The sequence below is a fragment of the Apiospora hydei genome (genome assembly GCF_038363865.1).
Source record: "Apiospora hydei strain CBS 114990 chromosome Unknown utg000008l_segment0_segment0, whole genome shotgun sequence".
Taxonomy (NCBI): domain Eukaryota; kingdom Fungi; phylum Ascomycota; class Sordariomycetes; order Amphisphaeriales; family Apiosporaceae; genus Apiospora; species Apiospora hydei.
This window is the reverse complement of record NW_027117367.1, coordinates 1,229,584-1,252,107: the sequence shown is the minus strand read 5'-3', so window position 1 is coordinate 1,252,107 and position 22,524 is coordinate 1,229,584. Positions and strand designations below refer to the sequence as shown.

The following is a 22,524-nucleotide window of genomic DNA, read 5'->3' as shown; positions in this document are numbered from 1 at the left end:
TAGCCCAGCCTGGTCTATTTCTGACACATCTATCAAGGATTGTAGCGGCAACGTTCCAATCATGGCCATAGAATGGCAAACCTGGTCGAAGCTATCAGGCCATATTCGATTACGGGATCCCAAACCCCCACGACCAGGAGAGGCAGCCGAACCCCAAGGTTGGAGGCTCCTATTTCTGATTCCTGTTGTTCCGTCCTGGACCCCAACTTACTTTCTTTTCAGCTCCAACGATCACCTTACCTCAGGGACGATCATCCCACTACAGGACATAAGCACTCTACTTCCCCAGATTTCATTGGCTGATTAGCGCGTCCAACACTGCCGAGTGCACCGTTACAGGCGGTGCTTACAGGGGCCAGGTTCGGTCGAGGATCCTGAAAAAGTCCTAAGATTAGAAGCAATTTGTAGTGTATGTACCGAGACGTACGGTAGTTGGGGTGCTGTAAAAGAATATTGGATCCGATTCAATCCCCGCTGCGTGTCAGACCACGAATCACGCTGCATACTTGGTATTTCCGGAATAGACAACTACCAATCAAATTCCAAAGGACGCAAGAAGAAATTGGAAGAATAATACGAGGTCTTCGAAAGGGCTCGTATTTTATTAAACAAATTGAAGGACAGGTCCTCGTTGCTCCCCAGAATATTCACACTCTCGCTTGAGCTGAGAAGCCTTGGACACGGTTTGATTGCTGGAAAACCGCATCCCATAGCCGTACTTCTTTGGCTACATGTGCTGTATGAGAGCCGGCTGCCTCTTTTCAAGGCTCTGGAAATAGTAGAAATCACCCCATGCTAACGAGCTCCTGGTCTAAGTACTGGCGACAGTCTAACATGGTTCTTGTATTGCGCAGCCTAATGGGATAACACATATTTCACCCCCATTCTAGGCACAACTGAGATGGAATCTCTGATATGAACTGAAATCCATACACCTTTTCTATCGCCTTTATACTAAAAGGATTGATAATGCCTTCGACCAATGAAGAGCAAGGACCTCCAGTGCAGCCTTGGATCACGCCAGTGAATTCTGGATTTAGCGACACGAGCGCTACGACCCTCATCGAAGACGATGAGGAGCCCAGTGGCCAAGACAACGACAATGTTACTCAACCAAATACCGCCAAAACCGGGTCTAAAGACGATGACCTCGAGACCAATTCTACCCATGACACCTCACCCCGACTGCGACTATGGGAACAGATCTGCTCGGGGTTGCGTCTCTCCTTCCGGCCCGTCGACCTCTATAATATGAGCTGCCACCTTTGGCACGTCGTCCAAGACTACTGGTGGCTCTGGGAATTGGCAACCATCTCCATGAGTTTCGCGTCTATGACGGCCGTCATAGTGATTCTGGCAGTTGAGAATGGCAAGTCACTAGACGACTGGGACTTTCCCATTCAGCCCAACTCGCTGATCTCCGTCTTCATCACGCTTTCGAAGTCCGCAACCATGACAGTCCTCACCGGCGCCATCGCGCAGTCTATGTGGATACAGTTCGAGCAGAAGGCAACACCGCTCATGTGCGTGGAGGAGATACAGGAGGCCGGGCGCGGGCCCTGGGGATCTATCAAGCTTCTCACGGCTATGATGAAGGGGAAGCGCTTCAACCTTATCGCCATAGCAGGAGCGGTTATCACAGTTGCTACTCTTGCTCTTGACCCCTTTGTACAGCAGGTTATGTCCTTTCCCAGCCGGACCATCCCGGCCAAAGACGGGAAGGCCATCTTCAAGTCTACGCAAAACTGGCGAGATCTGGACTTGACCTCTGTTCAGGGGGCGATTCTCGGCGGAGTCTACCGAAACCCGCAAATCACGAACTATACGTGCACCGAATCGTCCTGCAGCTGGCCCACCATCACCACGCTCGGCGTTTGTAGCACCTGCCGGGACTTAACCTCGAAGGCTGACGACAAGTGCTCTACTACCCCAGGTCCCAAGACACCATCCCAATCCGACCTATGGACATTCGAGACTACCAACTGCAACTACACCGTAGGTGGCAACATCACAATACCCATGTACATGCAGACCATGTCATTTCCGGCAGCAAACGGACAAGAAGCCGAGCACTCCAGCCAATGGACCAAGATCAAGCTTCTGCCACAGCAGGGCTACGAGAACTACTCCGCCAAGAATGTGCTCGGAGGAATGATCTCGCCCGACGTTGATTACTGGTTTACCACCGTGCTGTCCTACTCCACCTTCTTCGACTCCCGCACCCACCCCTTACCCAAAGTGACGCCAGCCCTGCTGGCGCCGCGGATCATGGGCTGCGGGCTGCACCCCTGCGGACAAGTGTGGAGCAACCCGAGCATCGTGAATGGGACAATGGCCAACGGCGGCGTTCCGACCTCGTCGGCACCGCTGCGTCACCTATACAGCAATGTCGGGCTGGACCGGTTTTACCCCACGCCGAACCGATCCGACTGGAGCGACGTACTCCAGGTCGTCAGCAAGCAGGAGAGCGCCCCCTTTCCGGGTAATGGCACTTTTACCGTCAGCCAGACGGTGGCCAATAACCTGACGGACCTGATGACGCAGACGTACCGTGCAACATCACTGGCTGGTAACGAGAACTTCGGCGACGCTTTCCCGAGACGGAGGAGGGTATGTATGGCCTCACCGACGCGCTCTTCGACGTCAACATCAACAGCCACGGAGAAAGCCAGGCTGCTGCTGTTGCTGGCAGTGGTGCCGCCGGTGCCATGACTGCGGCCAAAACGCCCGTCGCTTCGTTCGCCCGTGCGGCGCGCAGGCTGTCGGAGTACGTGCGCAATAACGACAATCTGGACAGCTCCGGCGGTGGTGATGCCGAGGCCCAAGCGAATTGGAACGGCAAGGCGTGGCGTCAGGAGACGTACATCGAAGTGCGCTGGGCGTTCCTGACGCTGCCGCTGGTGGTGCTGGTCGCCACCTTGGCGCTGCTGTGCGCCGCGATCCTGCGCAGCCGGGAAAAGGGGGCGCGGGTTTGGAAGTCGAGCAGCCTGGCGCTGCTTTTTCATGACGTCTACGTTGAGATGGCGGCGGCGGCATCGGATGGCCCGAGGGATAAGAATGACAAGTTGAAGGGAGAGGAAACGGAAAAGACGACAGCGAGACAGTGTCGCTTTCAGGCTGACTCGGTCAAGAGCATGAATGAAAAGGCCGAGAGAGCCAATGCTAGGCTTGCGAAGCATGATGAAAGGGTTAGCTTTGTTGTCATGGAGTGATGCAGGCTAGCTTATTCGAGATGGCCCTTTTTGTTAGGTAAGCCCGAACGGGACGGTTGGGTAGATATTATGACCCTGTCAAGGCTACTGTCAAGCATGGCTTGGCACCGTAACTTTGAACTTGACGACGACAACGATGGGGCAGACCGCGAGGGTCCATTTTGTAAAGTGCGGACCATAATTATCACACTCTACCACTTATCCAACTTCTTCGTTTAGCATCCTCGTCATGAACGATTCCCTCAAGTCGATGTGGTGGCTTGGCGACCCCTATTGGCACAATATATGGTTATTTCGGCTGTGGGTCCGGGGGTAGGGGGGCTAGGTCCTTCTGATCATGCAACCCGTTGGCTACTTACATTCACCAGAAGTTCGTGGGCAGATGCAGGCTATATAGGTATCAATCCTATTATGGGCTAAAGCCCAACCCACCCGAGAAAGTAAGGTGGTGTTGTACCACAGGAGTAACGAAATTCCGTATACCATTGATGGTCACGTGTTGTCTGTAATCATGTCCAGAAGTCAGGCAGGCCATGACATATTGTTACACGGTCACTCACCGGTTTCCGTTCCAGCCGGCTTACCCGTTTCTCATAAATTGCCAAGTCCATGCTGACGCAAAGTAAATCGTCCTTCGTTTTTGAAGCAGAACTATTGGCTGAAAAATCATATTCCATCCGCCGTGTAACCGGACATGGGCTTTGAAGGCCATGAAGGCTGAATCGATAGGCTGGAATACTCTTGATTCAAGCCACAAGGCTACTCACTTGCAGCGTGCAATCAAGGAAGAAATTGCCGAATTGTTTGCCACATAACTCTCTGACAGCTCGATCTCCCCCCCCTTTTCTTTTCGATTATCCTGAAGTTCTCGCAGTCTCGGCCTCAGAAAAACACAAAAGGGAAGTCAGTCATACCTCAAGTTCTCTTTCTTGATAGGACTTAAACCCACCGTCGGAATGAGTGACAGCATCCCGCTTGTCGAGTTCTCCCAGCGCAATCCGACATTGCAACCTGGAACCGACAGACACCAGCAGCCTATTCAACATAGTCTTAGCGCCAGCGACGATCAGTCGCATGACAAGATACAACATATATTAGCTAGCCGACTGCGCACCAGCTCTAAAGAAAAATTTTGCTCCCCAGCCCGCCTTCTTCAGCGGGATTACGCACGTATCAAACACCGTAGTGCTGAACACCGACCGAAAAAAAACCCAAAGTGGTTTTCATGGTTGAGACCGCAATCTGCGACAGATGGAAAACATTCTTGCGATGAGTTGTTTTCTTATTGGATCATTACCAAACCCGGTACTTCAACAGGTGCTTAGTGATTCACTATATTGACAAAGCCGTGGTTGATGGCATCTTATACTGATCGATGTCCATCGTACAGTGAACCAGAATGGGGCTACGCTTGTTCGGCCCGAAGACTCCTTTTACGAATGGGTTTGTCGCATCGCACTCAATTTAGAAACCCAGCAGCACCACACTCTCCAGCTCGTGTATGTCCACTCTATTAGCTATAGTGGATGTGTCTGATGGCCAATAGATCTTTGACTGAGTCACCGGAGGCCGAAGTAACGAGATTCCTATTTTCCTCTTGGCACTATTTCTCAACGACAGTCTCAGGACGGCTCGGGAAAATTTACCAGGTCCCGGTTCGAATTATCCTCGCCACTGTAGCACACTGCTGGAGAATCGAGATTATGCCCGAAACAGCTGCGTCAAGTCCTTTGGATCGTTCCTTCCACCGCTCAAGACCCCTTGGGCCTCCTCTCTGAGACTAAGTAAAGCCTCAAAAGAGCCCATCGACTCTTCCGGAACGATTCTCTGGGGCCATGACAGCACCCTACCGGGAAACCTTGATCCCTCTCGCGGAGACTATGAAATACTTCTTACCTGGAGGCGGCAAGTCACAAAATTCGAATCGGATCTGATTATGTACATTTGGGAGTACCACAAGACCATGCCCGAAGTGGAGTATGCCAAGATCATACTTCGTCCCAGTGACCTGACGCAGCAACCATTAAGGCTCATCATCTCTTTCCGCTCATCCCGCAGCAATCAAGGTTTCACCAAAATCCGTGGGGAAACGACGGAGAAGGCTACAGCATATCATTCCGGTGCTGCAACAGCCGATTGTATTGAATGGTCACCCCTATACGAGGCCTTGGTCTCGATATGTATGGTCTTCGAGCTTATGATTACAGATACATCCGAGTTCTTGGATATATGTCACAACGAAGTTTCAGAAATGTTATGCGTTCTTGAATGGCCCAGCTCTAGATCTTGTTTTGTTGCTAATGGCATAGTAGAACCGTCTTGGCCGCCAGAACCCATCAACCAGTAAGATGAGGTTCCTCATGCATTTGGATGATTGTTGCAAAGTGGCCCACCAAGGTGTGCAGCATGGGCTTGAGGTCCTCGATACTTTGCGCAAGTGGGCCCAAGAGAGCCAGATAGCACCGACCGATGAATCAAGGCTGGAGGTGCTGAAAGGCGACCTCCGGTATCTTGATGAGGAGCTGGAGAAGTTGCGTTCCAGTATCCGGCACGAAAAGGATATGCTCCGCCAGTATTTCCAACTATCATCGGATATGACAGGCTTCCGACTAACCCTATTAGCGGGCATCTTTCTGCCTCTCTCGTTTACAACCAGCATCTTCGGGATGAATATCAAAACTCCGACTCCAGAAGGCCTTCAGGGCTTTTCCGATTTCACCAACCAGTCTTTGAGCGGGTTACAACCTGAAGTGCTGAAGCCATCTCAGGCTCTTATCTCATCCATTGCGATGAATGGCCCATTGACCCATGGCTGGACAACATTTGCAGTAGCATCCCTCTGCATCCTGGCAACGCTCCCTTTGACCCTCACCATTGGATGGACTCTGAGGAAACTTGTGGTACTCTCAGCCAAGTACGTCGTATATTGGAGGGTGACTTTGGTTGTCTTTGGTGTGCCTTTCGTGGTCATCAGCATGTTCGGCAGGCTTTTCGGCGAAGACTTTGGCGTTATTATTTTACTTATCTTCTGGGCCTTCAACGGGATCTTAGTGCTTTATCTGCTCGGCACATCATACCGTGCTTGGGCTATCAAGCACGGACGTGTCTTTGGTCGACAGTAACCTTGGTTGCTATATGTTGTTACTTGCTTGACTTTTTTCTCCCTACTCCCTTCCCACTTACGGCAATTCCTTGGCTGCTCATTGGGTTGAGATATCTGGTACCTTGGTTGAGAGACCGGCGACGAGATTATGTCTACACCAAAGACCACAAGCGGAATAGCTTAAGGGCTGGTTGATGGTAAGGAGGAAGAGTGATCAGTACATTCTCTATTTCATCTCACGAACCTAGTGGAAGGTGGCAACGTAGTTTCTTCGAGACCCGATGAACTTCAATTGTTCCGACTTTGGATCTTGCAGTGTATTTTATATAATTTTCTTTTTTTCAATATAAATGGGCGGAGGCTATGGCAATAGTAATATTCCAGCAAATAGTTTCGATGAAAGTTATCTCATGTGACGGGCATTGATGGTGATACCCAGGTTCTGATTTACCTCAAAGCATTTCGCACCCCTGTTGTAGTACGAACGCACTGCCCTTGACCCGTATGTGCACATAATATAAGGTAAAGAAACCAGTGGTAGTGAGCTGTTACTAACTTGGAATCAAGAGGCCATTGTGATTTGCTATTGTCTTTGATGCAAACGCCCATACTCCGCCCCCTTGCTCCAACTCGTCAGGGGCTGAGTTGGGTACTTTGAATTCATAGTGAGCGGCGCTAGACGTTGGGCGTAAGCGTGTTTTCTGCCTAAACATCCGACTACGTTGACACAGATCGTCAACTACATTACTTCCTAAGATCGGGGCTAAGCCGCTATCTGCATCCTTAAGTAGTGAGCTGTTTCCAATGACGGCCACTATGACATTGATACAAGTATTCCCTTGTCGTTCCCCGTGTAAGGTGCCAGCCTGAAGTGCGATGTCTTTGACGCCAAAGCCACAGTTACACACAGCCTGCCGGGGCTGACAAGCAGGCTGAAAAGCCTGTACTCGATTGGGGGCCAAAAACGGAACATGTTATGCACCGCCCCCGCAGACAAATAGCTGACCAACCGATGATCAGCCTGTTTTCAGTCAGCATTGACGAGAGAAATCCGAAATCTTGTGGCCTCACCTTCCAAGCTGCTTGTCGACATGGCAGAGTGCGCGCTTCTTGGCCTTGTGGCCAACATTTTCCAGTTTGTCGAGACCGGAGTCAAGATCGCATTGACCGCCAAAGATGTGTACCAGTGCGTCGACAACCTGCAGACGAAGGAGATCAGGCTACTGCTGGACGACATCAAACAAACTGGGGCAGATGTCTCCAAGTTACCCCAGGGCACTCTCTCGGAAGATGAGCTGGCCATTTGCGAATACTCGGATGAATGCAACGCGATAGCCTCCGAGCTGGATGCCCTGGCGGCCAAGTTCGCCAGGAGAGACGGTGCCAAGTCCCGAACACTCGACAGCGTGCGCATCTCGTGGCATAGCCACACCAAGAAGAATGAGGTTCGAGATTTGGTTACCCGTCTAAACCGGATTGATGAGAGACTCCGGACGAGATTCGAGAAGGTCCTACATCGGCAGGCCGGCCTCGAGAACGAGGATCGATGGTCCAGTGTCATGTTGGCCATTGAGAGTCTTGATCTCAAAACCGAGAACATGAATAGCACACAGGACAACCTACTGGAAAGTGCGGCTCATACTCTCAAAGGCCAGCTTCGAACTGAGAAATATGTAGCCGAGTTGGTCAAGCTGTTTCTGGGTGAGATACGGAGCATGCAATACTACCAGAACCAACTGGAGAGCCTGCTATTCCAGGATATAAAGCAGCGCTATTCGGACATCAACCCGGCTCACAAAGTCACCTTCAAATGGGCTTTCGATCACACTTCTACTCAGTTTCCACAGTGGCTTGAAAGTGGCGACGGCTACTTCTGGATTCACGGGCTGGCTGGAAGTGGCAAATCGACATTGATGAAATACCTGTACGAACACAGTTCCACCGACGCTTTGCTGAGACTCTGGGCAGGAAAGAAACGGCTAGTAACGGTGAACTTCTTCTTCTGGGCCCTCGGGACGTGGATGCAAAGGTCGCAACTGGGTCTCCTACAAAGCCTCCTTTTCCAGCTGGTCCGCGCCGACTTGTCCCTGGCTGCCGCTATCTTCTCCACTCGCCGGACCAGCGAGCCCTGGACCGTCCATGAGCTGCGGAGGCTTTTAGAACGGTCTCGGAACGTGCAGGTGATCATACAAGATTCTGCTTCTTCATCGACGGCCTGGACGAGTACGAGGGGAACGAAACCGATATCATTTCCACGATAGCCGAGCTGTTGGCCTCTCCCAATATCAAAATTTGTCTCTCCAGTCGGCCATGGAATCGCTTCCGTGAGGCATATGCAAACTGTCCTGGGCTGACCCTCGATTCTCTCACGAACAAGGATATCTCCGATTACATTCGATACGAACTGCTATCAAACCGCTCCTTCCAGCGTAGTGTGGACGAGGACCCAAGATGCCACTGGATTATAACCCAAATCTCAAGCCAGGCACGAGGAGTCTTTCTTTGGGTGTTCTTAGTAGTTCGCAGCCTCCTGAGAGATATACAGTCTCAGGAACCTTTTGAGCACCTGCAACGGAGGGTGACTGAACTGCCACCTTCGCTGGACGAATACTTCCGGCGCATATTCGACAGAATCGATGCTATATATCGCCAACAAACTGCCAGGCTGTTCTTGGTGGCTCTCTATCTTGAGGAACACGACGAAGATCCTTTGCCGCTTATGGCTTACAACTGCCTCGAAGCGGAAGTTCGAAATCCCTTCTATGCGGCAAACCAGCGACTCTTGGCGCGAAATCCAGAGTGGATTAGACATTTGCCTGAATACATTGCCGAATCCCAACGAATTGCGATAATCCGGCTCGATGATAGATGCAAGGACCTTCTACAGCCACGGAGAAACGAAGCCTTTCACCCAGCCTCTGTCCATCACTTCCATATCAGTCTGCTACACCGGACTGTTCGGGATTTCTTCCGGGATAACTACCACAGGTCACTCCGGGAGAAGGCCGGCGGAGACTTTTCGCCCGAAGGATCTATATCCAAGTGTATACTATGGCTTTTCAAGACTTACCCGATCAAGCTCTTCTTTTCTCCAACAGCAAAGCCGGTAGACGACTTACCAGAAGAAGTGAAAGTATTGGTACAAAGATACCGACAGCCTGAGGAATACAAGATGAGCCTCGTCTTGTACTGGTTCTGGTCACACGTGATGCGACACGAGGATCTCATCAATGACCAAGTCATAGAAAGCTTCTTTGATACCATGGTTACGCTTTGTGAGCAGACCTGGCCGCAGCGGATTGTCCCTCACCGGCTTACTCGATACCTTAGTCCCTACCCAGCAGGCCTGATGCTGACTCCATGGGCAGCCTTCTTGAACCTTCACGGTTACCTGCGTCGCAATTGGAAGCCGGGAAAAGCCGAAGGGGGCTACTTCGACTACGAGGTGCTGACTCTCTTACTCGCCTTAGAACCGCGTTGCTTGCAAGCGGTCCCGCCCTCCCCTTCAGGCGCCCCCTCAGCGGGATCTAGGCACAACTACATGGACATCAGGGCGGGGGCGGCTGAAGAACAACCTACTGGCTCTGTCACCGCTACCGCCAAGATCCTACCGGTGCCCATGAGCCCGTCGACGGTGCGGACACTGATGGAGCTCGGCTGCGACCCGCGGGACCAAAAGCTGGGCCTCGCGTTCCTCGACCGCTTCTACAAGGCCCGGTGGGACAACAAAACCATCGTGGGGCTCACTGAGGTCGGCGGCAAGGCCGACGTTTACGGCTCGAACCAAAATGTGTTTGAGGTCGCCAAAGTCCTGTTCGAGCACGGGCTCAGCGTGCCCCTGGGCCCGGACGAGGAGATCAGCCTCTGCAAGGCCAACTTCGGGTCCGTCTTCCGGCCCATCTTCGGCGTCGACGGCGTGGCCGAGCTTGCGGAGATCCGACGCCGGCACCAAGGGCAGGTCAGCTGGACGAGTCGGCTGTCGCGGGCGTTCGGGGGCTCGGGGAGATAATACTGGTACGAACACACTCTTTGGAGAACAATTCATGAACGTAGCCCTGAGCAGCTCACGTTGTTCGAGCGGACGGGACCATCGAGGTTACATGAGGCAATGAATCATCTCATTAGTCGCCTGTGTTTCTTTGTTACCGGGTTTGGTTTGTTCCTCTCACCTGCCCAAATACACTCTCTCTTTCCCACACATATATACGGAAACTCCTACAAATGACCTCTTGAGTCTAATTGGCTTCAAAGCTTCCGAAGCGTAAAACTAGAATGGCGCTCCTACCAATCATATCACCACTCTTTCACCCCTTGCCACCATCACAACACAGCACAAGCAAAGAAAGGGTTGTACATGATAAGAGCCAGGAAGAGGCCACCCCATCGCGTACTGATGCGCCCAATTCGCGTTTCCGAGGTTGCCTTTGTTTGCCTTCAGTTGCCGTTCTGAGCGGCACCGTTGTTGTTCTGGTTGGCACCCCCTGCCTGGCTTCCCTGGCCTCCCTGGATTGCACCTCCTCCCTGACCGGTCTGAACAGCACCGCCGTTGTTCTGAGGGGCCCCTCCGCCCTGACCGTTCTGGCCGGCTCCGTTGTTGTTCTGGGTGGCCCTTCCCTGCCCATTTTGAGCGGCGCCATTGTTCGGGTTGAACCCGTTGTTGTTGTTCTGGGCAGCGCCTCCTCCCTGGCCCCCTGGGTGGCACCTCCTGCCTGTCCGTTCGGAGCAGCCCCGCCGTTGTTTTGGGCGGCACCACCCTGGCCGGCCGGGTTGGCACCCCCGTTGTTCTGGGTAACACCCTTGTGGCTGGACCGCATGTCAGTATCGAGATGGGATTTGAGACAAGTTGGCTTACTGGCGAGGCTCAATGGCGATGGCCGAAGCGGCAGCCGCGAGGGCAAGGACTTGGATGAACTTCATGTTGGAGGGTATGTATACAAGTCTTGAGATATAAACTGGATGTTGAGCGTAGGTAAACGGTACGAGATTGGATAAATATGTAAACAGAAAGGGATGGACCAGCCAAAAGAATGATACGAATACAAGATCAGGGGCGATGTGGTGAGGATAGGGTGGGAAGAATGCCGAGAATGAACTCACTTGAGCAGGAGATAGTCACCGGGTTTATATACCCAAGTCACAGGAACTTGATCTGTTCATATTGGCTATTGTAAGGTAATAAATGCTATTCCAGCTTTGATTACAATGCTGCATCTAGATGATACCGTTACTGGCTGAGCTCTTGTTTATGCGGCTGCAGTGATGATGGGTGTCTGTATGCGCAGCCGCCGCCATCTTAGCCAATCGATCCTTCCTGATGGGCCAAAATGATCGTGTGACGAAGACCAATCACAAGCGTATTCATTCAAGCGTGGTCGTGTTGTTGAGTTGAGACGTCTCATGGTGTTTTGAGCATTTACCCTTGCCATTTTCCCGGAGATGGCGATATGGTTAGAGGCTTTTCCAAGCTTGCGAGGTGTTGGGGCTAAATCGAAGTAGAAGGGCGGTTGACAGGGAAAGATCTAATACCCAGACTATCTATCATCTCAGGCTCTCGATGCGACTTCGGTGCTTCGAAGACGGTCGGGGACTGGGGTAAGGGAAACAATTGGGGGATGATAGACCACGGGCGAGAAGATACCTGTCCTGTCGAGGGCATCGCCATCAGTAGTAGAGAATTTACATCGAGGTACATACGACCACACGTGCGAAGGCGCGAGCAACATGAAAGGTCGCATAAGAGCAGTCAATTGCTGGTGAAACTACTAGCTCGCGAGTTCGGCAGCACATTGGGGGTATTTCTTCTAGGCCAGACCACTGGTGATCAGGATCAATCTGTACACGAATAGAGTGCGACGAAGAAGGGAAACATATCAAAGCCCCGAGGTTTTGTCGCCATATTGGCATACTCAGCAGAGGACTAGGGCGACAGGAGCGTTGACAGCGGACTGGGATTGCGGCATAGACACACGTCCCCTGGTCCGCCATCAAGTAGGCTGATATAGGATAGAAGGAATTCTTGACTGAATTCTCACTCAGCCCAAAGCCTTTTTAATATAGATTGCGATGATTAGCAAGAGGTGCAATGGTCTCGAAACCGTTGTGCGGCGGTGTACAACATGTTTGGCTTGCTGGCTGCTGTAAGTCTGCTGCTAGGGCGAGCAATTAGGGGCCCAAAAACCCACCAAAATGGACCAGCAGGCCTAACCATAGGAAGGTAGGGGGGTTGGGGGTTCTTCCTCCCAACCAAAAGCAAGACGACCATGTGAATGTATTTTCCAAATCCAAAAGCCTCCCCAATTGCATGGAAACCAGTCTTCAGTTGGCAGATTAAACATTGGCGTAGAGAGTTGATTCCCCGGCATCGCAGGTGCAGGCTAACAGTACCTGCGATCCTCGATGCGAATTGGAACAATTAACGAGGCATGCAGTTGAAACTTTCACCTCACCCGCCAAGCCTTAGCGGTCTGTCTGATGCAACTCGTGGAGACCCAGACTCTAAGCAGGCGTATCGCGCCGCAATTCTCTCAGCAGCAAACGAAACTAGCAGCGACTGGGAACGAAACTGGTCCGTTCTCTGGAATGCCACCCATCATTCGGTCCCAAGCTTGTTGTGGTTGTATGGGTGCTGAACCGCGTCAACAAGATATCCCGGCATCCACAAGGCAGTGCTCAACTCTTTTGCCAACATTGCGGTGATGACAAATGACGGGGTGTCGGGCTGACATATGGCACTCCCGATCTTATCCTGCACCTCATCGAGTAATTCCCGACATACGGTGATTGCGCCTGACTGTCACGCCGTGTGGCCTGATTGAGCCCGTCGCTCGATTAGCAACGACAAAACACACGAATCGCCATTCTTGGGGTTGCAAAGCAGATAGAGCTTCGGGGAACGCCCGAGTCGCCAAGATCCAAAAGTGCCAAATCGATCAAATACCACATGGGATGTATTCCGACGATTGGGGGAGGGTTCAGCTGTGTCGCTGTTGAAAAATGATATGTCAACAGCACCAGTTGCTCTTTCCTCTTTCTTTCGCTGCCGAGCAAACCCATGCGACCCAGCGCAGCTTACTGTATGTTGCCGTTTCTCATTCGCATCATGAAGCATAAAACCAGGAATATTCCTCCTAGGCGCCAGAATTCCAGGATGTTTACTTTTAGAACAAACCAAATTTCAGTTTGATTAGGAGGTTCGCCCCGATTACCTGATAAGCAATGGAAATCTCGCTGCCTAATGATCCATCTCGGTTCAATCGACCGAAAATCTATGGTGGGGCCGCTGAGCAGCGGGGCAGCCGCTTCACTCCTTGGAAGCTACAGTTCCTTCATCCACTGCTTAGGTACCTATATATTCAAGTTTAGTAATCGCAGAGGTGCAGCGCAGCACGTGTAGAGAGGTAGGTGGTGATGCAGTCAGCAGTCAGCATTCAGTCCCAGTCCCGGTGGCACAGCAGCGTGAGAAACGGGAATGAGGAAAGAAGGGAGCAGCATCGTTCAGCAGGCTTCTGGACGCCACTGCCCAAGCTGATCTGATGCATGGCTGGAATTAAGGTTATTCGGGCCATCATCAGCTATTTTAGAGTTATCTCGGTGCCTGCGTTTGCGCTTTCCAGCAATGTGGTAAGGCCTAGTAATCGTCTGATCCTTCGGAGGGAGCGTTGAACGTTGAACCCATGCCATGCGCCACGAACCAATAGCAGGCACCGACTCTCTGTCTCAGCTTGATGGACGCTGTTTCTTCAATTGGCCCCCAAGGGTAGATGAACTCATTGCAAGATTCCGGGACGGACGACAAGCAAGGCTAACAGTTAACCGCACGAATGCTGCCAATTTCCACAGCTGCCGAGCCCGCCGGATTGCGGCGAGAGATGTTGTTCGACCGACATGGGTCGTTTGAATCTAATCCGCTGGCCCACACCGTCCCCGACCTTCAGCTTTTACACTGCTGCTGACTGCATGGTACTGTGCATGGCATGGGCATGGTGCATGTCTTCTGCTCGTCCACACTTAGCCCCTCATTCTGCAAGCCATCCCGGACTGGGCCAATCCCGTTCTTCCGCGCCGGTCTCAGTCTAGTCGAATTGCGGAAAGCGATGACAAGGGCTGCGCCAATGGCCTAGATGAACGGCTCGATGGCTCAAGGTCAACCCGCCTCAGGTTGCATTCCATCATCATGGCCTCGGAGACTCTGGCGGGCACTTCGAACGACGCTGCCAGGACCAAAATAGCTGTTGGAACCCGCTTAGTGTGTATACTACGACCGAACTAGTTTCTGGCCCGGCCCATACCCCTGCCTAGCTCTTGGACCTGCACTGCCAGTACTCCAGACTTCTGCCAGAACGTCAGAATGAATTGCAAGCTAGCACGAAAGTACGATGCAGGTCAAGTGGACTCGCTCGTGGAAAAGAGAGAACGAATTTGTTAAGCAAGCCCGACAAACCCCGTTCCGGTATTTGCGTGTCTCCGCACTACGCACATGGCATGGCAGCGAAATGCACTGCTACCCTCCATCAGCGTAAACCTCACCAATCAGCTTCAGCCTGCGCAGCCAGGCCATTCTCCATCAGCCTTATGCCAAGTGCAAAGCCAAGCTTTGCTATGTCATGCTATCGAGACTCCTCACAATGCAGAGTACCTCGCGTTCCCCAAATCTACGGGCCCGGTCGGGAACACCCCCTGAATACCGACTCGGTATATTAACTTTTATCTCTCTACCTGGGAGGATTGAGAAAACCTGTGGACCGGGTCACTTTTTTTCCCATAATCATGACATAACCTGTCTTCTTTGTATACTATTTTCTCCGTTGACTGACTTAACAGACCCCACCACCTATTACGTTGAGCTTTTCTTGTGCGACTAATACCCCTAGGACGGCTGATATCCCACACGCTGGTGTGTGAGACGAAACAGATTCCATCCAAGCCACGAGATTATTCAGATCCAAGGATCAGATCCATGACCTGTTATTGGTAGGAGCTCGAAGGCAGAAACTTTCTTTCAGCTCCGTATATACTACAGCCAGCCACTACTCCGATATTATATAATACTCCTTCATCTAGCAACACTACACACCACACACAAAACAATGGGCACCCCTCAGATATCATCGCCGTCCGTATGGACATCCATCAGTGATCCTTGGAGCAGCCAGCAAGTCTGCGGCAACGACGACCCATCCCCTTACTCGTCGCCCTTCCTTGGCCTCTCCGACTTCGACAACATGTCGGACCACGCATCCTCCACCTCCTCATCGGCGCACGTGATCCGCGTGGCCATCATCGGAGGCAGTCTTGGCAGTGCTTGCCTCCTGCGCGGTCTCCTACGCTATCCTCACATCGCTGCGGATTTGTACGACGCACGCCCACAGTTTCGTGACGAGGGCCCAGCGCTGGACCTCAGCGAAGCCCACCAAGAGGTTCTGCGCGCCCTGGATCCGGCGCTGGATGCCTGTCTCGACCGCGCTGGTGCAGTTTACAGCTCCGTGGCACTTTGTGTTGGCACTGCGACCACAGCCCACCGCGGCATCGATGTCTCAGGTCTGCCTATTCCGGGTCGTCGGACCGTGAGTCGTCAGGCCCTCATGGATGAGATCCTTGCCGACGTTCCGCCTTACCTGCTGCACACCAACACACACATTGCCTCGGTCAGTGGAACGTCGGAAACGGATGGCGGCGGCGGCGCCGCGTTCCTCGAATTCGTTGATGGGACGAGGAGGCGGTACGACGTCGTAATTGGCGCGGACGGGACCCACAGCCTGGCGCGGTCGTTCGTGGTTTCCGGGCAAGGGTCGGGCCAGACTTCAACAGAGACTGGGGAAAAGGATCCGGCGCACAAGCCCGTCTCCGCGGGAAGCTGGACCCTCCCCTGCAAGTCCCACTCGCGCGCGCACAGCAGGCCATGGGCCCGGCGTACCTAGACCCGCAGAGCCCCTGCCGGGCGGGCTGGATCGGCGACGGCATTTTCATGCAGCACGATTTTCTCAACCACGGCCGCGACATCCAGATCTCCCTCTCGGCTTTATTACCACCTCCTCCAGTGGACAGCCGACGAGGCTCAAATCCAGGTGGCCCCGCTGCTGCCGGGCCTGCTTGGGCGAAGCTGTTCACGCCCGAGGAGTTTGAGGCGACCTTTGCGCAAAACAAATCCCCTGTTTGCCAAGGGATGGTGAAAGTAAGTTTCTTGAAAATTGTGTTACATGAGTGATCTCAAAGCTAACACGAAGTAATTCAGCTCGTCCAAAGTGTGTACACCATCCAGATCGCTGGTATTGTGCAAATGCAACATGTGCCTACCCAAACCTATGCCCGGAGGCGCGTCTGCCTCCTGGGCGGCGCCGCGCACGCCGCGAGCCCGTACCACGGCGCCTCAGCCAGTCTATCGCTCGAACAGGCTATGGTGCTGTCGACGCTGCTGGGATACTCGGCATCCTCCGGAGTAGGGATACGGGGTTTCACCAAGAGCGGCCACGATGTCGAGGCGTCGCTGCCCTATTACGCACTTCAGGCCTACGACGCGGTGTGTCGGCCACGTGCCGATCAGGTCGTGGAGGCCACGTCGGATGTAATGAACACTCTTCTGGGACGCGGCAGCGGCGGGCTTTCACGGGATTTCGACCCTGTTAGTATAGCAGAGCGGTTGCGGCAAAGGTGGCCTGCGGTCCACAATCTGCATGTCGTGGGACTGCAGAATGCTGCAGTGGACACGATGGAACAGTTCATTGCCGAGGACTCCAAGTGGTAAGATGATACTGGCTTACGAATGGGGACTTAACAAGTGCTGTCTCAAGTCGAGCCGAGACCTTGAGAGGTCGGCCACAAAAACGCGCTCTTTTTCTATTCCTAGTTACTGGGGTTTATTACTAAGGAGATGATACCCGGATGTTTAGATTTTCGTTCCTTTTTCCTTGCATAGCCCTGCGAGGAGCATAGCTCAGGTGTTGGCTGTTTGTTGGGTGGGATTCGGGTTAGCTAAAGTCAGAGATTTATTGATATTCCTAGATCAGCCCCTTTTTCAGGACCTGTTGCATCTCACGATCCGATAGTTCTGAAACGGAATGTCACATTGCTTGCACGCAGGTCGCATCCCTCCGATGCGGCACAGTCGATTGCCGATTACAGATTTCACCTGCCGCACGATCCTGCAGCTTGACCCGAGCCAGCGGTATCCAATCACCGCTTCAGTAGGCAGCGGGCTGCTTGCATGCCAAGACCAAGTTGGAATCCGAGATACCATCGGTATGCTGCTGCATTGCCAGCTCATTTGTAGCCTACTGGCATTTCTCCCGGGTGCGTTGAAGGTTAAGCTGCGCTTAGCGATGGTAAACGTAATAAACTTTGGATGCGGGGATGCAAACGATTGGTTCGCGATGACTTCATTTTTTGTCTGATATGACGTTCCGGGGAGGGGAATAAAATGCTTCCCCAACGACCCGTGATTTAAAAGCTATCCTTCGACACCTTTCAACATTACAACAAGGAAGGCGAAACGCAAACAAACCCATTCGTCAATCCACCAAACCGAATTGATAAGTCATTCACATCTCTCTACACACCGGGCATGATGGCCTCTCGACTCTCCCTGAATGTGGCCCTTAGGGGCGCCATCCGAACTCCAGCAGGTAAATGAGCTCTTGGGAGATCACCCCCTCAGCAACCCAACTACTCAGCTCTTCGCCACACCACATGCTTCTTTTTCCCTGCAACAGCAGCCCCCCACCAATACCAGCCGTAAGTTGAACTGAGTGACTAACGCTCTTTTCCTTCCCCTTTTCATCGACAGCCACCCTCCTCCTCCGTCGCAGCGGCCCGCGCCTCTGCTACAGCACCGAGCACCACTACACCGGCAACATGGGGAGCACCACGCGCACCAGGACGCGATGCCCAAGGCCAAGAACTTTGCGGCCGCGGTCGGGGACAAGATGTCGCCCAAGCACAAGCCGGACAAGTGGGAGCCCCTCAACCCGCAGCAGTGGGAAGGGGCTGGGGGTCGTCGGCAAAGGATGCGGGTGGGCAGAAGAAGGGTAAGAAGTGGGATCGCGAGCAGGAGCGGGAGTTTCAGGACAAGGAGTGGGACAATATTGGGAATTTGTGATTGGGGGTGGGGAGGAAGTGAAGAAAAAGAAGAAGGGAACGGTTGAGAGTAGTAATCAATTGAAGAGGGGATGACGGTGATGCGGCAGGTTGACATCGATTGACGACTGACCAAAGTCTGACTCTATTTCAGAATGTACTTAATTATTGCAGTCATGTAACTATCAAATTGTACAACTTGGTGTTTTTGGATACCGTCACTGTCATATGTGTCGTACCATCTCGGCCGAGTTGGCCTGTCCTTTCGGCCGGGGTGTTGGATTTCTCGGGGAAAGGTGGGCCGAAGCCTGAGAATGGGGGCCGCGATCTTCCACTTTCTGGGAGGGTTTCCATGCCTTATCTATGCCTGGAAGAAAATCTTACATCCGAGCCTCGACTTCGCTGGTGATTCAATCGATAACTTTTTAGAACGTTTTACGTCACGCTGAAAGGGAGGAATCGCTGAATCGCTGCCTTGGCCCAGACAAAGACAGACCGAAATTTGACCCTTGCGGCGAGCCCGATTAGGCAAAGTGCAGGCCAATGCTCCTCTTGGCCTGCTGAGTGCGGAAGATGATCCTTCTGACGTTCTTGTTCTTGTGGCAGAGAAACATTCAATTGAACGGCGAGGTGAGTCAATCGGAGTGAATAAAGAGGTAGGTTTACGTGACTGCAAGGACCAATTTGTCTCACCTACACTCTACTGTGTGCTTGGGTTGAGCTGGGACCTTCTATAAGTATCAGCCAGCAACACCTGCTGGGTAACAGAATATTCCCTTCTGTTCCTTGTGCTCCTGCAACCACAGAAACCCATCCCATCGACTTGAACAGCATCGACTTGTATTTTTTCGGGACATTTATTTGCCCTCCGTCATTCTTTTCTCTACTCGTTCACTTACTCTAATCCTAGAGACCACACACTCGTTCCCCGGCTTTGCCAACATCAACACCCAATCAGTTCAGCCAGACCGTGCAACATGGCCGAAAGCGCACCATCCAATAACTTGCGTGCCACGCAGATGCGCCAGCGCCTGCTGCTCGACATTGATGAACTGATTCGGAAGCCGTACCCCAACATCCATCTCCATGTCGGCGAAAACCTGGACCAGCTCTGCTTGGTCCTGTCGCCTCCCGGATGGCAGCGCATGCATCTGAACATCGACTGGCTCGACCAGTTCCCCATGCGTCCTCCCAGGATCCAGATGGACACGAACGTCCGCCATCCCAATGTGTTTGGCAGCTACATCTGTGCGACCATACTAAACCGGGACGATTACTACACCCCCGCCTACACACTCAAGGGCATCGCCATTCAGCTGCTCAGCTTCTTTGGAAGCGACAAAATCCAGCAGGATTATGGAGGTGAGGCCGTCGATCTTGAGAGCTATCGGACGGGGTCTCAGGATTGCTACCATGTCCCTTTCGCTGCGTGTCAGCGATGCGGGTTTGAGGAGAAGGCGCTCAAGGGAGATGACCTTGACGTCAGGTGTCGCGATCAATCCGGATCTCTGCAAACGCGTCAACGCACTGCTATCGAGGTTGTTGCATCACATAATTTCTGGGCCCCTATAGGGACGACACCGGACACTGAGAAGATGCCCGTGCAGGCCATCGACAGGTCAGAGACAACAGACGGACCTTTCGCCATCAACGAGCTCCCCAACGAGCTCCTGCTCCAGGTTCTCGAAAGCATTGAAGACTTCGAGGATCTTACCAACCTCGCCAAAGCCTGGCCCCGCGTCAGCGCTCTCATCACGGAACACAACGTAATCCGTCAGCGCGAGTTACAGTGCTTCGTCGCCAAGAAGACGTATCGCGATGTTAAGCTCGGCGTCGGCGTCTCAACTACGAATGGTTTGGCATCGGAGTTCGACCTCCTGTCGCAACAGGCCTTCGCCCTGCCCACCCGGAAATCCGTGCAGAACATCCCCTTCACCAGGTGGCTCCCGCTGCCCATATCGCCACGCCACTGGCACTCAGTCCGGACCAACGCCCAAACGTCGCTGTCGGTCCTGAAGGAGCACGTCAAGCTGCAGAATCCTACGAATGCCCAGGTCCTTTACGCATTCATGACCGACATCGTCGTCAAGCTCAACCTCGTTAACCTTGATAACGACAACGGCAACGAGAAAAAGCAGACTGAAACCGAATACTATTACGGATCTCAGGACCGCAACTGCAGCACCTTGGAGCACGCCTCGGAGAAGGCCATTGAGTCATATTTCCACCTATTCCACCTGCTGGTGTGCCTCGCCACGGAGAGCCCCGAGATCGTTACCCAGGCCAATACACTCCTGAAGTCTTTCCTCGGAGGCAAGCGCGACAAGTCCCACTGCCCCAACCTGGGCCATCTGCTCGTCGCCCTGCTGGTCAGCGACGTCCCTGTCACCGACGAGCTGCGCCGCGCCATCATCACCGAGGCCATCACGCGCAACGTCGTGTGGCTGCTGAGCCCCAACGAGTCTCAAAGACGCAGATACCCCAACAACCGTGACAACACCAAGAAGACCTACCCAGAGCTCGCGTACCTCGAACCCGATGCCGTCAGCGCCTACCGTCTCGACAAGACCTTCCAGGGAACGCGGACCTCCTATCGCCTTCTCATGTTCTCAGAACTGTTCCGACGCATTGCGCGGCCATCCAAATCGTCCTCCTCGTCACCATCTCTGGCCCAGATCCGCGACGATCTGTTCCGACGCCACGGCGCCCCTTCCCCCGGGGCTGCCGCGCACCTCGCCTCCGAAGTCCGACGCCTGCACTCTATCAACAATTTCCCGACCTTCCTTCGCGAGATGGGCATGTCCGAGAACCAAATCCCGACGCCCGCCCATTTCACCACCGTGCTCCGCAGTACTGTTGCGGCCAGTATGGACCGCGGCTACTCCCGCTGGGCCCTGGCGCAGTCCGACGCGCTGGCGCTGCGTCTGCGCAAAGGAGTCGATCCCGGCGTGGGCGTCCGTCCCGAGTTTGCCGACATGGTGGGCGAGGCGCCGTACTTGCCCCATATCGAGCTTACGAACGTCAATTTCTTCCCGGGCAACAACGGCACTGCTAGACGTGGTCGCGGCGGTAACAAACGCGATACTGTTATTGGCGGCGGTCGTGGCAGTTTGCCACCGCAAGGCGTGGCCTGGCCGCGACGCAGCGCGGAGGCGGCTTTGGGTAGCAGTGGTCGTGCGAATGGTGATGCCGTTACATGGACCCCGGTTGGTTCTGGTACTGGCAGAGGTAACAACAATAACGGCGGCGGCTCACCTAGAGGAAACCGCCGGGGAGGTCGGGGAGTGCCCCGAGGATGACGGTATTAATGACAGCCGGAGAAGGCGTTCCTGGACTGGAAGCTGCGGCACGGCATTTTATGAGATATGAATGATGAAGTACCCCAAGATACACCACAAAACTAGATTTTGGCATTTAATGCCACTTAGACACAGAAGCCATGGACTAGCACATAGGCAGCTAGCAAAGAGAAAAAAGATGTATTATGCAACAACATTTGTCCGCACTCGAGACTTGATTTGGTGACGAAGTATGACCTCGATAGTTTCTTTCATAAATGGATATGATACCCAATACTCCCTTGGCTACTAATCTACTTGCGCATCTCGGGGAACTTTCCGAGCATCGCGAGAGCCCATCTAGCCAACAGCTGGATGACCGAGGAGGTAGCCGATGTATGGAAATATGCCCGAGTATGGCCAGTATTATGGGTAAACAGTGCCATCGGGACTTTGCCTTTCTTCTCCTTCTCCCGGATCAGCTCCGATAGAAGAAACTGTCAGTATATAGGAGCTTCATGTCACGTTAGATTTCAAGTGCGTATTTTGGTGGTACTTCATTCAAATGTATATGATCGACGACTATGTTGTTGCCCTCGTCCCTGCTACCGCTTGCTGGCTGATATAAAGGCTCCTGTGGTTTTACCGTTTCACTAGACTCACCAATTTATCAAAGTCTTCGTCTTTCAGGTCCTCTTCTTTAACGAGTCTCTCGCGATCGATTTTCTCTCGTAGTTGGTTAGCCTCCTCCAGCTGGGCCTTGCTGTTGATCGAATCGCCGAGCCGCTCGAGGACCTTGCTCAACAAGAACAAAGCTCGAGCGGTTTCCCTCTCAAAGAAGTTCATCTTGGCGTAGTTTTGG

General features: G+C 53.1%; 7 protein-coding genes across 7 annotated transcripts; 6 read left to right on the top strand and 1 right to left on the bottom strand.

Annotated features, from left to right (window-relative positions):
* Positions 1–969: 969 nt before the first annotated feature.
* On the top strand, positions 970–3,212 carry PG997_010980 (uncharacterized protein; the record flags this gene model as incomplete). The annotated part of the gene is made up of 2 exons (XM_066815295.1): positions 970–2,610; positions 2,673–3,212. 2 exons carry the CDS (start codon positions 970–972, stop codon positions 3,210–3,212), a joined length of 2,181 nt encoding a protein of 726 aa, XP_066664585.1.
* A 956-nt stretch (positions 3,213–4,168) lies between these two features.
* On the top strand, positions 4,169–6,334 carry PG997_010979 (uncharacterized protein; the record flags this gene model as incomplete). Its single annotated transcript, XM_066815294.1, has 4 exons — positions 4,169–4,259; positions 4,603–4,711; positions 4,839–5,454; positions 5,525–6,334. 4 exons carry the CDS (start codon positions 4,169–4,171, stop codon positions 6,332–6,334), a joined length of 1,626 nt encoding a protein of 541 aa, XP_066664584.1.
* Positions 6,335–7,406: 1,072 nt separating this feature from the next.
* PG997_010978 (uncharacterized protein) lies at positions 7,407–11,259 on the top strand (the record flags this gene model as incomplete). Its single annotated transcript, XM_066815293.1, has 4 exons — positions 7,407–8,239; positions 8,284–8,384; positions 8,496–10,273; positions 10,567–11,259. 4 exons carry the CDS (start codon positions 7,407–7,409, stop codon positions 11,257–11,259), a joined length of 3,405 nt encoding a protein of 1,134 aa, XP_066664583.1.
* Positions 11,260–15,401: 4,142 nt separating this feature from the next.
* PG997_010977 (3-hydroxybenzoate 6-hydroxylase) lies at positions 15,402–17,056 on the top strand (the record flags this gene model as incomplete). The annotated part of the gene is made up of 3 exons (XM_066815292.1): positions 15,402–16,043; positions 16,070–16,486; positions 16,547–17,056. 3 exons carry the CDS (start codon positions 15,402–15,404, stop codon positions 17,054–17,056), a joined length of 1,569 nt encoding a protein of 522 aa, XP_066664582.1.
* Positions 17,057–17,875: 819 nt separating this feature from the next.
* On the top strand, positions 17,876–18,406 carry PG997_010976 (uncharacterized protein; the record flags this gene model as incomplete). Its single annotated transcript, XM_066815291.1, has 2 exons — positions 17,876–17,933; positions 18,117–18,406. 2 exons carry the CDS (start codon positions 17,876–17,878, stop codon positions 18,404–18,406), a joined length of 348 nt encoding a protein of 115 aa, XP_066664581.1.
* A 955-nt stretch (positions 18,407–19,361) lies between these two features.
* Positions 19,362–21,683, top strand: PG997_010975 (uncharacterized protein; the record flags this gene model as incomplete). The annotated part of the gene is made up of 1 exon (XM_066815290.1): positions 19,362–21,683. The coding sequence occupies one exon, from the start codon at positions 19,362–19,364 to the stop codon at positions 21,681–21,683; it is 2,322 nt and encodes a 773-aa protein (XP_066664580.1).
* A 293-nt stretch (positions 21,684–21,976) lies between these two features.
* PG997_010974 (uncharacterized protein) lies at positions 21,977–22,508 on the bottom strand (the record flags this gene model as incomplete). The annotated part of the gene is made up of 2 exons (XM_066815289.1): positions 21,977–22,144; positions 22,326–22,508. 2 exons carry the CDS (start codon positions 22,506–22,508, stop codon positions 21,977–21,979), a joined length of 351 nt encoding a protein of 116 aa, XP_066664579.1.
* Between the last annotated feature and the right edge of the window lie 16 nt (positions 22,509–22,524).